The sequence below is a fragment of the Anomalospiza imberbis genome, chromosome 3, assembly GCF_031753505.1.
Source record: "Anomalospiza imberbis isolate Cuckoo-Finch-1a 21T00152 chromosome 3, ASM3175350v1, whole genome shotgun sequence".
NCBI classification, from domain to species: Eukaryota; Metazoa; Chordata; class Aves; order Passeriformes; family Viduidae; genus Anomalospiza; species Anomalospiza imberbis.
The window spans coordinates 104,985,161-104,999,375 of NC_089683.1; the positions used below are offsets into that span (position 1 = coordinate 104,985,161).

Genomic DNA, 14,215 nt, shown 5'->3' on the forward strand with positions numbered 1-14,215 from the left:
CAAATGAAAAATGCAGATCATTAAAGAAAATGTAACCCTTGTCTTCAGGCTGTGTCTGATGTCCTGAATTGAACTTGGGGGTTTTCCAAAGCTGTCATGTCCTTCAGCCTCAGAGGTGACCCGTTCCTCTGGGCTATCTGTCGCGGAATTAGGCAGGATTATTTAAGGCCCTTCCCTTTGGCTTTGTCATTGCTTCAAAATACCGATAGAAGCATTGAGAGCCTGGTGGGTCTTCCCTGATTTGGAGAAGCTCTTAAAAGCAGAGTTGGTGGGTGATGTGCTTTTCATCATTAGGATACAAGAGTGAGACTTCATCTCCTATTTTTTTGGTTCAGTCCTGATAACTGTCTTTCCTGAGGACATCTTCCAGTTCCCTTTTCAACTCCTGGGGCTGTCTCCTGGTGATGGAGTGTCTAATTCTTCATGGGCAGTCACAGACTGCTCTCCCAGCTGACAGCTGATGCCTGTGACCTTTACAAGCCACTGATGGATTTAAACCAAAACACACAAATGTGGCAGCCAGCAGCACACACTGAGTAGGATGGATCCTGCAGGAACTAATTGTCCTAAACAGCTAAATATTGGGAAAAGCTAGATGGATGAGTTGGTGGAATTTTCTTCCATGTCTCTGTATAAATGCTATTTTAGGCTAATGAAACACATTTTATTTGTTCTGATGGAGTGAAATATCCCTTCCCAAGTGCTTTTTGTGCCATGGGTAGCTTTTATCTTGTGTATGTGAAGTACCTGGAGGGCTTTGCATCTTTTATTCTCCATATATTCTAATGAATATTCCCTTTTTTCTGGTTATTTTCAGCATCTAGTCAATCTTTTTGCTCGCTTGGCCACTGACAACATTGGGTACATAGACTGGGATCCATATGTACCAAAGGTAACAGTGCTCTTTTCATGATATGCCTTACTTACCTTGCTTGGTGGGTTTGGTTTTTTAAAACACCTTTGGATTAGAAAATTAATTTATGCCAATGTGTGTTTTTCTTCCTGTCAGATTTTTACTAGGATTTTAAGGAGTTTAAATCTGCCAGTGGGAAGCAATCAGGTTGTTGTTCCAAGATTCTTAACAAATGCTTACGATGTAGGACATGCAGTCATGTGGATCACAGCCATGATGGTGAGTAACTACTTCATAAAATGAAACAAAAATTAATACAAATATTTAAATATGTATTTAAGATGAATATTTGTTCTGCTGAGCTCACTGCAGAAGTGTGGTTTTGGGCTTTTTTTCCCAAATTATATTGTCAAGTCCCTTGTTCCACTGTCAGTGTGGAATGGGGCTGGAAATGTTTGTGTCACAGCTGCTGCCTGTGGCATTTGGGAAAAGAACAGGTACCTGTTTTAGTGTGAACCTTGGCAGATGGGATGGAGAGAATTTGCTCGTAGTACTGAGCAGAGGGTGGGATGTGATTTGCTGCTTTGAAGTCTTACTGTGGGGAGAACACTCCTGTGCCTCATGCTGCTGTTACCTGTTCATTTTGTCTTGGTCTGTGTGATAAAATTCTGTTGTTTATTTGTTTCAGGGTGGACCAAGTAAGCTGGTGCAGAAGCACTTGTCTGGCTTGTTCAATAGCATTGCTTCTTTTTACCATCCCTCAAATAACGGGCGCTGGCTGGTGAGTCAAGTGGTTTGGGTGTCAAGACGAGAACTTTGGCTGGGATTTCAACCTGTCAGCCCTGTGTGCTCCAGATTGTCTGTGGTGCTTGGAGCCTTGGATTATCAAGATCCACGATTGCACTGTCATTCGAACCATGCTCCCGTTCTCATGTCAATGCAGAGGTCCAAAACAAGACATCTGATTCAGATATAGCCAGGAAAAATAAGTCAGCACTTGAAATGAGGCTCACACACACTGTCAGTATTACCTGTGTGATATCACTTTTTTCTTACTGACTTACTGCCTTCAAGTTATAAAAATCTAGGATGGGTCTTGGGGCAACTTGGTCTAGTGGAGATTGTCCCTGCCCATGGTAGTGGGTTGAAATTGTACGAGCTTTGAGGTCCCTTCCAACCCAAACCATTCTGTGATTCTATTAAACAAAGCAAAAAGTATTTTTAATGCATTATCTAGTTTGAAACATAATTTTTTGATGGTGTAACTAGAGGAATCTTCTGTTAAAGAATGTGCGAATCTCACTGTGATAGCTGGTGGGAAATAGAGATTAAAACAGCAAGGCTGGTCACAGCAGCCAAGGGAGCTGGCTTGTTCTTGATCAGAGTATTTGCTTACATGTGAATGTGCAGAGAATGCTCCCAAAGATGTCCTAATTATGTAAATAATCTTGATTCTTGACTGCTTAATGATGTGATTTTCAGTACTTTTTAAATCATAAGGCACAGTGCTGGCAGCACAATTACTGATATTTTGGGAAACGCAGTTTAGCGGCAAATTGTGAACATCATAATTTAGAGTCCTTCTGAGTGTTCCCTTATTGTGGTCATGTAATTCCAAGATCTTGCCTGACTCATTTTTTGTTGCGCCCTGAGCAGCTCAGGTTGTGCTGCTGCCAAGCCACTGACCAGCATTTCTGGTCTGTTCCCAGAACAAACTGATGAAGCTGCTGCAGAGGCTGCCCAGCGGTGTGGTAAGGAGGCTGCACCGCGAGCGCTACAAGAAGGTGACCTGGTTAACTCCTGTCCCTGAGAGCCACAAACTCACCGACCAGGACGTGACAGACTTCGTGCAGTGCATCATCCAGCCTGTTCTCCTGGCAATGTTCAGCAAAACTGGAAGCCTGGAGGCTGCCCAAGCCCTGCAGAACCTTGCACTGATGCGTCCTGAATTAGTAATTCCACCTGTACTTGAGAAGTAAGTTTTGGAGGAGCGTTGCAACATCCGTGTGCCCTTCCCAAGAAGTAAATAGGAAAAGCAGTCACACTAAATAATAAATTAATTGCTTGCTGTGAATGAATGCTTGCAGTGAGAGAAGCTGCTGATACACCCTCCTGAGCAATCACCTCAGTCAGAATGGGAGCAAGGGAGAAGTCGATTTTTTAATTAATTTGATTTGTTTTGTTTGTTTGGTTATTTTTTTTAAACACCTGGCAAGTGGCATAGTTTTTGGGAGTTGTTGACAGCTCGTGTGCTTTAGGGTAGGCAGTCCTCAGGTGGCTTGTATTTCTGGGAGCATTTTGTGTCAGATAGTGGGTGGATCAGTTGAAAAAGCAGCTTTGCATCCTTTATTCATAAGCCACCTGGTAGGTTCCAGATACACAGGATGGTTGTGTAGCAATAAAGATATATTTCTGTTTGGTTCAGAGCATGTTACAGTTTTAAAATCGCTGGCATTGATGACTTTGTGATTGTCAGATGGTGTGCCCCGGTGAAATACTTGGTTTGTACTATTTCTAATGCCTTGAGGCCTGAAATTCCAAAGAAAAATGGTGCCCCTTCCTGCTCCACTGAAAGCTTTCCTCCTAGCCCCTGTCTGTGTTCCCTATGCAGCTTTTTGTACTTTAATAAAACAGTAGAGGATTGAATTTGATTGAAGAGCCCTTCCCATGTTCCACACCTCCCTGACTCAGCTGTTGTAAAAACTCAATAAATCCACTCTTCTGCAAAACATCCCAAGCCCAGCAGTTGCAAGGAGGACAGCAGTGCTGGGTAGAGCTGCCCTTTCTGTTTTGAGAGCAGAGTCAACTTCTTCTCTGTCGTTCAAACTATCCCTGGAATGTTTGTCTTGGCTGCAGTTCCAGATGATTTGGGTGAGCAGTGCTCTGGGTGACGTAGGGCAGAGCACTGTGACTCCTTTATGGAGGCTGTTGGTAACAGCAGGAAGTATTGTTAAAAAGTGTTGAGTGTTGAAAAAAAAATTAGGTTTAAAAATCACAGTAACTTCCCAGGTTTTGATAAAGAGGTCTGGATTTAATGTAACATGAAGTAAGAGATCCCCTCCCTGTTTAGAGGCAGCCAAGGCACGTTTTCATGTTTGTCACAAGAACCTTAGAGCTGGCATTTCCACCAAGTCCAAACAGGGAAATCGTAGTAGCTTTGGATGCAGTTCTTAATTCCTGTGCTGCAGCGTCTCGGATGGTCTTTAATCCTGATCCAATGGAAGGAGCGTTGTAACAAAACAAAATTCAATCTTTTGGAAAATGATAAGAAAACAATTTTGGAAATGTGAAATTTTTTTTTGTCTTTCATGCAGAAAATGCCATGTACAGTCCACTTCTATTTTCTTAGAAGGCTTTAGAAACATTACTGTTGCCCATCTGCCTGCCTCCCATTTTACAGAACATATCCTGCACTTGAGACCCTGACAGAGCCTCATCAGCTCACAGCCACCCTGAGCTGTGTCATTGGAGTGGCTCGGAGCCTGGTGTCTGGGGGGAAGTGGTTTCCTGAGGGTCCCACACACATGCTACCTCTGCTGATGAGAGCCTTGCCTGGGGTGGACCCAAATGACTTCAGCAAGTGCATGGTGAGTGTACAAATATTGCCTTTTTTAGAAGATAACCGGCCAACTCACTAATATTTTATATAGAAATATTTTATATTTCTCTGAAGGCAGGTAACTCCCGTGTCCAGAATTTATCAGCCTTTTTTTTCTGCACAATTTTATTCCTAAAAATTTAATATTATGAGCCTCTTTGGCTCATTTAACAGTGCAAAGTGGTTGTGATAAGCATTGTTCTGACTTTTTGGGCTGTTCTGAAAAACAGAATTAAACAGCTGCTCCACAGCTCCTTGCAAATATTCTTAGTGTGTTAAGATCAAAAGGAAGCCCTGTATCACTAGGTTTTCATTATATTAAGTTATAAAAGTCCATGTTTTCAGAAATTTATATTAATTGACTTAAAACAATGTAAATATTGGGGTTTTGTGGCTTTGAAGTTCAGCACAGAATAATGACTACATTACTTAAAAAATTGAGACTGTTTTTACAGTGCTGGTTGTTAAGTTTTATATATGAAATCTGAAATAGCTGTTGAAGTTTTAGGGTGGAAGAATTGAGTTCTGGATTTATTTGGTTTTTTTAGTATAATTTTCTTTAGCTCCTATACCTTAACTGTAGATTGTAGATACAATAACACTCATTAAAGAGCTGTTTGTACCTCTCAACAGATTACATTCCAGTTCATTGCAACATTTTCTACTCTGGTGCCTTTAGTAGATTGTTCATCTGTATTGCAAGAAAGAGATGATCTTTCAGAGGTAAGAGTGCTGGGTTGGTATAAAAACAAAGCTGTAGCTTAGTCTTCAATTTAATTTCCAGCAGTGTATGCAAAGATATGAATCCTGTTTGTTTCTATCAGTGGAGCTGATACCAGTGTACAGACAGCCTTTAGTAATTGTTCTTAGTCACAGCTTGTTGCAGAGAATGTTAAATTCAGGCAATTTAATGTTACTATGTCAAAACTAAATTGCTCAGGGCCCTGTGTAGTGTCATTTAACCTGGAGCTTTCCCTGCCTTGAGGAGGATGTTGGACTCTGTAGTTATTTTAGATAGTGCATTAGATGGGTTTTTTCCTTCATTTTCCACAGCTGTTTTCTTCCTAAAGAAACCCCTGCTCCTCTTTAAAGTCCTGTTTCCCTTCCCTGATTGAGATTCTATTGCTCTCCCTCCAGATATTTGTTAATCTCTTCCAGTCAGGAGATAGTAACAGCATTAGACAGTGAGTCTTATCCCCCTTATCACCACACCTGGTTGCTGCTGGGACACTTTGTAGCACAGACAGCTACAGGTTGCCCAAATTAAAAGGTGAATTTCATTGCTCCAGAGCAGCAGCACTCAAAAATGAAGAGGAGTTTGTTCAGTGAATATTTAGTGTAAATCTGCCAGGAGAGCAGGTCTGGCAGCATCCCTGACCTCCTTGCTGACCTCCTGCTGCAAAGGAGGATCAGTGGTGAGGCCAAAGGTTGTATCCATGGAGGCAGACCTGATTTCCCCGGAGAGGTTATTTGGACACACATCCAGGCCAGAAAATTGGGACAGGACAATGTCAGGAACCAGTAATAACTTTCATGGAGCACTTGAGTCTGTATGGTGGGAAACACACTGGAGGATGTTCTCACTTGGACATTGGAAGTAGTTAATACAGGAAATAAACTTCGTTTCCTTAATAAAAGCCAACCTCATGTGTTTCCTTTGTGTTGGAAAACTGTAGGTGGAGAGAGAATTGTGCTCTGCATCTGCTGAATTTGAGGATTTTGTGCTGCAGTTTATGGATAGGTGAGTGAGCTAAGGATAGGGGAAGCTTTGCATGAAGAACTTTACCAAACTTTCCAGTTTCACTTGTTAACCCTGCACTTACTGGGTTTATTTGTGTAGATGTTTTGGACTTATAGAGAGCAGCACATTAGAACAAACCAGAGAGGAGACTGAAACAGAGAAAATGACTCATTTGGAGAGTCTGGTGGAACTGGGTCTCTCCTCTACTTTCAGCACAATCCTTACCCAGTGTTCAAAGGATATCTTTAAGGTATGTAGAACATGGGCTTTTCGTCTCTTTTAGGAAACTTAATTTTGGGTTGACAGCAACTGGTGCATTCAAATTCTTCCTTCCTTTGTGAATGTGAACTTCTACATTTAACCAAGGAAAGGACTGAGGGGGCAGCTTGAATTCTTGTTAGTTTGGTTCATGATTTTATCTACATCCCTACAGAGCTCTCCTGCAAACTGATGATAAACACAAGAAGAAATCATTCCAACAGTTTATTTTATCCCTGTATCAGTTTAGGTTGTGGATTTTCCTGTCTTGATAATGCTGGCCCACCTAAGCTCCTGCTTTCCTTTTCTCTTCCCCCTCCCTGCCTCTTCCTCAGCTGGGCCAAAGGGGCTGTTGAAGGAGCTGTGTGGTTAATGGGATCAGAAAAATTATCTGGATTTAAAAAACTCAGAGGGAGAGGGTAGAGAATACAGGTTATTATATGGACAGCTTCTTTCCCTGTAGTTTGGGTTACTGTATTTCTGTTTAAATAAATATATACTTGGAGATGCCAGGTTTTGGCACTTGGATTTGGTTTTTGTTTGGAATCTTTTGGTAAATGCAAGTCTTAAGTTAATTCTTTGTTGTCCTTAAGTATTTAGTTTGTATTTTCCCTGTTTGTCCATTATTAAAGTATTTGTGGAATCTATATTGTATATAGTTGAGCTTGCTTTGCAAGGTGTTGGATGGAAATAATCTGCTTTAAAATTACTTAAATAGTTGCTAATTAATTCCCTATCTATTTGTTAACTAAGGGGTGTCTTGGCTTTCCTTCACTGTGACATGTGAAATAAGTTTTCCTGTCATCAGCCTGTGACTTATTCCTGGAAAACATTTTCTGTGTAGTTTTTCAGAATTACCCTAAACTTATATTAGTCATCAAGAGTTATCCACCTCTTCTCTTCCCAAAGAGAACATTTCAGGCTTTGCACAGAGCTGCTTTCTCTGGCTCTCTATTCTGATTTTTTTTTTCCATATGAATTGTAGGTTTTTGGTTTAAGAGAACACAGGGTTATATAGAGATAGTGCTTCTTTGTAACATCAAACATTTAGAGATACCTAATTTGGTTTTCTTTTAAAAACCAATCTCCATCTTTTTGTCCTCAGGTTGCCTTGGAGAAGGTTTTCAACTTTGCTGTTTCAAATATATTTGAGACAAGAGTTGCTGGTCGAATGGTTGCCGATATGTGCCGGGCTGCAGTAAAAGTGAGAAAATCCTCGTAACTTCACTCCCTCTTTAAAAAACAAAATAGCTAATGCTGCTGCTTTTTCCTGTGTAATAGCTGTATTTTTTTTTTCATGTCAACACAGGTAGCTCTTACTATTATGTCTTCTAAAATTGGTTTGTTGCATATAGCAATATTTCAGGAGGTTAATTCATGCAGTATTTATCTTGCATTTATGTTAAATTTAGGTTTTATTGACTGAGAATCATGAAGTCAGGCTGTCTGTAGGTTGAATTGGAGTTGGGATGCAATCTAGTCTTAGATATTTATCAGTGTGTGTGCTGAATTCCCTCAGATACTTTGTTTTAAAATGGACTTTTTGTGATGTTGTTTGCAGTGCCGCCCTGAGGAGTCCTTGAAGCTTTTTGTACCACATTGCTGCAATGTCATAACTCACCTCACAGGCAGTAAGTTTCTAACATTTCCAGTGTTAATGGCTTGCTTTTGGGTTGATTTTGTTAAGCATGAAAAGAATACCTAAAACTTCTGGATGTTTTCCACAAGTTCATTTTAGCAATGGAAAAAAACATTATTCTCTCTAAAAAACCCAAAGTGACAATTGTGTAATTTCAAGGCCAAAATCTGTCTGGCTGCGAGACCACATTAAAAATGTGGCAGTTTGAAATGTCTCCAGACATTCCTCAATTTCCGGTCAGCTAAAGTGACTTCCAGCTGGACGTGGGTGCAGTGTGTGTTGGAGGGTTGGGAGTCAGGTTTTGGGATGGAAGCATCTGGATTCTGATGCAGCTTGTTTGGAAAACTTGGCTGCAGTGTGGTGACAGCAGTGCTTATCCCTTGTTCCTCTAGATGATGATGTATTACATGATGAAGAACTAGATAAGGAGCTGCTCTGGAATCTTCAGCTTTTATCAGAGGTATTCCCAAAAATGTTCTTCCCATGCTTGTGTGTCACTGCATCCTGCTTAATCCTGCCCTTGAAAGGAGAAAAATATAAACTTCTATTAAAGCAATGTAAATGTTGTGTGAATGGCACTGGAGAGATTCTGGTTTTTACCTAACTTTGAATGCAACATGAGTGGCTGTTGTTTGAAGCAAATAAACACAGTGTTGCATGTGGGATGACATTAAAGCAGCTATTGAGGGGGAGTGAAAGAACAGGGATCAATGCAGGGAGAAGCATAAGAAGCTTTTTGGTAAATATAAATATTTTTAAATTAATTTAAGAAAATACATAAGTATGGCTAGAAAATTCAGGATGGGGTCAAGCAGATGGTGTCACTGAAACTTTTCCAGCAGCTGTGGCAGCATTGGTTGGTGTTCAAGTTCAGTGGGAGCTGGAGAAAGGAGCCTTGCCCAGCTGGGCTGAGGAGTGTGACCCTGTCCAGCCCTGCAGGAGCAGACTGATGTTTGCAATGTCTCTCTGTGCCCCCAGATCACTCGAGTGGATGGCAAGAAGCTGCTACTGTACAGGGAGCAGTTTGGGAAGATACTGCAGCGCACACTACACTTAACCTGTAAGCAGGGTTACATTCTGTCTTGTAACCTACTGCACCATCTTCTTCGTTCTGCTACACTTATCTACCCCACAGAGTACTGCAGTGTGCCAGGTGGCTTTGACAAGCCTCTTTCTGAATACTTTCCTATCAAGGCAAGGATTTTCATTTATTTAGGATTAGAGGATTTGACTTTTTTTTTTGGGTTTGTTTTATTTTAAAAAGCAGTCGTATGCTCTATGGCTTTATTTGGAGAGTTCTGGACAATAGTAGCAGCAATGGGAAGTGATGCTTTGGGCTTTGAAATAGAAAGAAAATGACAATTGATTTAAAGTATATTGATATCAAAAATGAATACTGACTGTGGTTTGAGTGGTTTTATAGTTTTGAGTAGTTCTATATGACTTACTAGTGGTTTGTGATGTGTGTTTTTTTACCATGATTGCATGATTACTGTAAGTTAATGTACAGCAAGGAGATGTGGTGTTTTACAGGTCAGCAGAATGACAAATAATGATCCTACCATGAGCTTGAGATAAAATGAAAGCATAAGTGGCAATATTAAAAGTTACTGAAACTGTCAGAAGCCATATGCTGCTCTGCTGTTAAGACTTTGAGGTCAATTTATCAATATTCTGGTTTAAAGGCAGCAATTTTCAGCTGGCCTGTTTCAATATACAACTGCATTTTGCTGAAAAATGTTTTTACATAATTGCCAATTGCAGGTAATCTCTTGTAACTGAAAGGTAGTCCAGTTTTGTAACTGATGGAGACATCCATTTGGGCCAGTTAATAATTTAAAAACAAGCAAAAACATCCTAAATGCTAAGTACCGTAAACCCCCAACAAAACAAACAAATCAACAAACCCCCAAAAAAACCAACAATCACACAATCATTTTAAATTCCTCCTCTGAAACTGAAAATTTCACAATGACTTTGCTGTTCTCTATGGGAGTATGAAAAGTCTGAGTTGTACTTAAGAATGTGTATGAATTTATATCCAGTCAAAGGAATAGTTAAGTTATATTTCAGTTTGACCAGTGCAGTCGTTTTCCTTTTAGTGCTTTCAGATATGTGTTATTTTCTAGGTATGTGTAGACATGCATAGGATTGGGATTTCTGTTTGATTTTATGGTAATGGTGTTTTTCCTGGACTTGTCAGGATAACTACTTTACTTTATATAAGTAGCTAGTTCCCATGTGTTTGGGGGTTTTTAAATAATATTAAATGCTTTTTTTTAAAACACAACTCAAATGGCTTGATTAATAAGAAGCATCTTTATTTGCTGCAGGACTGGGGTAAGCCAGGTGACCTGTGGAACTTGGACATCCAGTGGCATGTTCCTTCATCTGAGGAAATAAGCTTTGCTTTTTATTTGCTGGATACATTCCTGCAGCCTGAGCTCACCAGGCTGGAGCTCTATGCACTTGGAGAGCTGGAAATGTCCAGGTAGGATGGAGAAAGGTGCATGTATCCATTCCTAGTAGTTATTGCCAGCCACACAGGCAGTACAAAAACTGGGAGGAAAATACTATGATGTTGCACTTTGATGTTATTTTAAGATTTCCAAAGCTCCTACTTCAGCTGAGATAGCATCAAGATTTCCTTAAAGTAACACAGGAATAAAGTTCTTCACATTTTGCATTTTAATTTATCTTCAGACTGTAAAATATGCGCTCCTAAAGTATTCCCTCATCCTTCCCATGGACGGAAGGAATTGTCTTGGCCTTGGGGTAAGGAGTTATTTCATAGGTTTTACCTGAGATTTAGATAAAATTCTTCAAAGCAATTTTCACATTAGTTTATCTTACCTGCACAGTTTTGAAATATAAAACCTCCCATGTTTTCCAGAAAATGAAGTTTAATATTGGTGTTTGTAAACAAATTAGGTTGTCTCAAAAAAGCCCAGCTTGATTTCTGCAGTGCTTCCTCCTGTGTTTAGAAGTGATGCAACTAAAGAAAAAACTTCCATAAAACTTCACAAAAAAGATGTGGTCTGTCATTTGTGTATTTTCAAGCGATTAACAGAGAAGTAACCAGGTTTTCCTCTTTGTTTAAGAGATGATGTGCAGCAGTGTCTTGCCATTGTGCACAACTGCCTGATTGGCTCTGGGAACATTCTGCCTCCTCTCAAAGGAGAAAGGGTGGCTCATCTGTAAGTAACATTTATTTTGTATCCCAAACATTCTCAGAGATTATATTCCTTCATGCTGGGTTTTATGCTTTTTTACTGCTGTTGTCACACAACTGCTGATAGAAGCCTGCTTTTAGGGAACACTCATAGTAAACACCAAGATACAGAAAATTCACTTGTCAGGAAAGGACTCAAACTCTCCTGTCCTTCCCTACAACAGGGAGCCATGTGTGTTTCAATGAATGTGTTCACAGGTTTGACAGAGACCAAATTCCTGCCTGTTTAATGGAACTGAAGGGGTTCTGTTAACAGGGAAATTAAAATTCCGGGTTCAAGGTGTCTTTATGGTGTCCCTGCCTCTGACAAAGTCTGACCCAAAGGGTCAGACCATTAAATGGTTAATTTATAAATGTGAGAACTAAGACATACTATTACTAAATCCAGAAGTCTGTGTGCTACTGCTGTGAAATTTAATTTGTTAAAATGAATTAAATGCCAGTGTAATGCACATACCTCATCATTTGTGTAATGTGTAATAATACTTAATTCATTTTCATGCAGAGTCCCAAGTCTGGTGTCTTTGGAAGAGACGAAGCTGTACACTGGTGTTGAATATGGTGAGTAGATCCCTGTCTGTTCAGGTAGGCTCTGAGTGTTGCTTTTTTGTTTTGTTTTGTTTTTTTGGGATTTTTTGCTTTCTTTTTGCTTTGTTTTTTGTTTGGTTTTGCTTTGTTTTGGTTTATTTTTTTGCAAAAACAATGGGTTATTTTGGACACCATAATTTTGATTCTTCTCCTCACAGAAATGGGTTTTTATGACCAACACCAAAGTTCTGTGTACACACAGTTTTATTTTCAGCAGTGATGCACGAGATGCGGATCTTGCTGGGGATGGGAGCTTTGTGTGTTCCTCGATTCCCATAAGCTAAATGAACTGCCTGAACTTAGAAATAAAACCAACTGTCAAGGCAGGTAAAGAAGGTTGTGCACCTATAAAACCCAAGCAGATGAGGTGATAAACTGATGAGAGCCATGTCCTTAAATATAAGAAATGGTTATTTTTGTAATAGTTCATACTGCCAGTTCTAAATAGTCTGCTCTCAATAAATTGCTTTTAATGCTGTTGTATGATTAATAGAAAATGTTTTGTTTTCTTTTAGATTTATCCAGGGAGAATTACAGAGAAACAATTGCAAGGGTTACAAGGAAATTGCTGCGTAAGTTTGACCACTCCTGTAACTAAAACCAACAGTGTCATACTTCAGTATGATTTTATCGATGAGGAAATTGTATTTGTGTACTTTGGCTGTAATTCCGAAAGTTAAGCTTTGCAGAAACAAAATCATTGCTAATTTGTAAAGCTCTTTTCCTGCCTGATTATAAATTTCATTTCTCCCTATTGTAGATTACATTCTTGATAATTCAGAAGATGATACCAAGTCGTTGTTTCTAATAATAAAGGTATGCTTTACATTTGTCAAACTTAAGGCCAGATGACTTGTTTTGCGAAACAATCACTCTTACCCTCTCTTTCTTTCCACAGATTATCAGTGATGTTTTGCAGTTCCAAGGGTCTCATAAGCATGAGTTTGATTCACGATGGAAAAGCTTCAATCTAGTGAAAAAATCAATGGAGAACAGGGTCAGTGACTTGGCTTTGTGAAGCTTTGGTTCCTGATTTGCGGATCTGATACTGAAATCTAATCCAAAGGATGCCTTTTTTTGCAGCTTCAAGGAAAGAAGCAACACATCAGAGCCTTGCTGATTGACAGGGTTATGCTGCAGCATGAGGTAATTCTTCCCCTTCAATCCTCACTAATTTGCTTGAAAAGCTGCTTTGCATAGCTAGCTAAATGTCATCATAACAATATTCCTGCATTGGTGTTTTTATATGTGTGAATAGTAAAAACAATCTGTCCTTTCTTCGTGCTTCCTATGAATTCAGCTGAGAACTCTGACGATGGAAGGCTGCGAATACAAAACTTCCCACCAGGAGATGATCAGGGATCTTCTGTGTTTGTCCACGAGTTCTTATGGGCAGGTGAGGAGCAGCCCTCTTAAACTGAGATTTATGGAGTATTTTGTTGGTCCTTTCAAGTGATTCTACATCCTAAATCTGTTGTTCTGGCTGTTTGCTTTCAAATGTGCTTAAAAACACCTGGTTTCTGGCAACATAAAGAATCTTCTATAACTTTGTAGCTGTTCTCAGGTAAATGCCAGAAACAAGAAGTAGGTTTTTTATAAACAAGGTGGGGTGTTTACAACCTTCCACAAATAATTTTGTTTCTGTGAACAAGTACATGTTAAAAACTTAATGCATAAATAATAGATGAGGATGTTACTTTTATCTAGTAAATTTCTTGTTTCAGGTCAGAAGTAAAGCTCAGCAAGCATTCTTCACCGCTTTGGGAACCTACAATTTCTGTTGCAGAGATATCATTCCCTTAGTTCTGGAATTCCTGCGTCCTGACCGGCAAGATGTCACTCAGAAGCAATTTAAAGTACTGCCTCATTAACTTGTTTTCGTGGATGTCTTTTGAAAGTGTTTTTAGATGAGAATTTTTAATGGGGAAAGTGGGATTTGCTTGTTTATCAGCATGAATGATATTTTCATGGCTAATAGGCATGACTGGTGGAAGGAATTATTTGTATTAGATCTATTTTCAGGAGGAATACTGTGTTTAAATATGTTCCCTGTGTGCTCAGGTATTACCAAAATGTGAGTTAGCACCTATTTTTAAGTTATGGAATGGAAATTGAGAAGCTGTAGTCAAGGTGAAGCAGTTGTGAATCATCTCCTCTAACATAATTGAGAAATCAGGCAGCCAATCTGTGGATAAATTAATTGGCAGGGCTTCCAATCTCATTAAATGAAGAGGACTCAGTGCAAAATCTTCAGTAATTTGACAGTGAGGCTGAATGTTTATGGACATTTTAATGATTTGGTAGCT

At 39.5% G+C, this 14,215-nt stretch overlaps 1 protein-coding gene across 1 annotated transcript in view; it reads left to right on the forward strand.

The window, feature by feature from the left end:
• The window catches only part of PSME4 (proteasome activator subunit 4), a 43,758-nt gene that overhangs the window by 13,920 nt on the left and 15,623 nt on the right, over window positions 1-14,215 (forward strand). Inside the window, exons 7-27 of the mRNA XM_068186264.1 lie at window positions 818-892; window positions 1,010-1,132; window positions 1,542-1,634; window positions 2,563-2,828; window positions 4,254-4,440; window positions 5,085-5,174; window positions 6,128-6,192; window positions 6,292-6,442; window positions 7,556-7,654; window positions 8,012-8,081; window positions 8,482-8,549; window positions 9,068-9,283; window positions 10,423-10,580; window positions 11,191-11,286; window positions 11,827-11,882; window positions 12,425-12,481; window positions 12,670-12,725; window positions 12,808-12,906; window positions 12,993-13,055; window positions 13,210-13,305; window positions 13,634-13,765. Coding sequence (XP_068042365.1) covers window positions 818-892; window positions 1,010-1,132; window positions 1,542-1,634; window positions 2,563-2,828; window positions 4,254-4,440; window positions 5,085-5,174; window positions 6,128-6,192; window positions 6,292-6,442; window positions 7,556-7,654; window positions 8,012-8,081; window positions 8,482-8,549; window positions 9,068-9,283; window positions 10,423-10,580; window positions 11,191-11,286; window positions 11,827-11,882; window positions 12,425-12,481; window positions 12,670-12,725; window positions 12,808-12,906; window positions 12,993-13,055; window positions 13,210-13,305; window positions 13,634-13,765 — 2,316 coding nt within the window. The remainder of the gene's footprint in view (window positions 1-817; window positions 893-1,009; window positions 1,133-1,541; window positions 1,635-2,562; window positions 2,829-4,253; window positions 4,441-5,084; window positions 5,175-6,127; window positions 6,193-6,291; window positions 6,443-7,555; window positions 7,655-8,011; window positions 8,082-8,481; window positions 8,550-9,067; window positions 9,284-10,422; window positions 10,581-11,190; window positions 11,287-11,826; window positions 11,883-12,424; window positions 12,482-12,669; window positions 12,726-12,807; window positions 12,907-12,992; window positions 13,056-13,209; window positions 13,306-13,633; window positions 13,766-14,215) is intronic.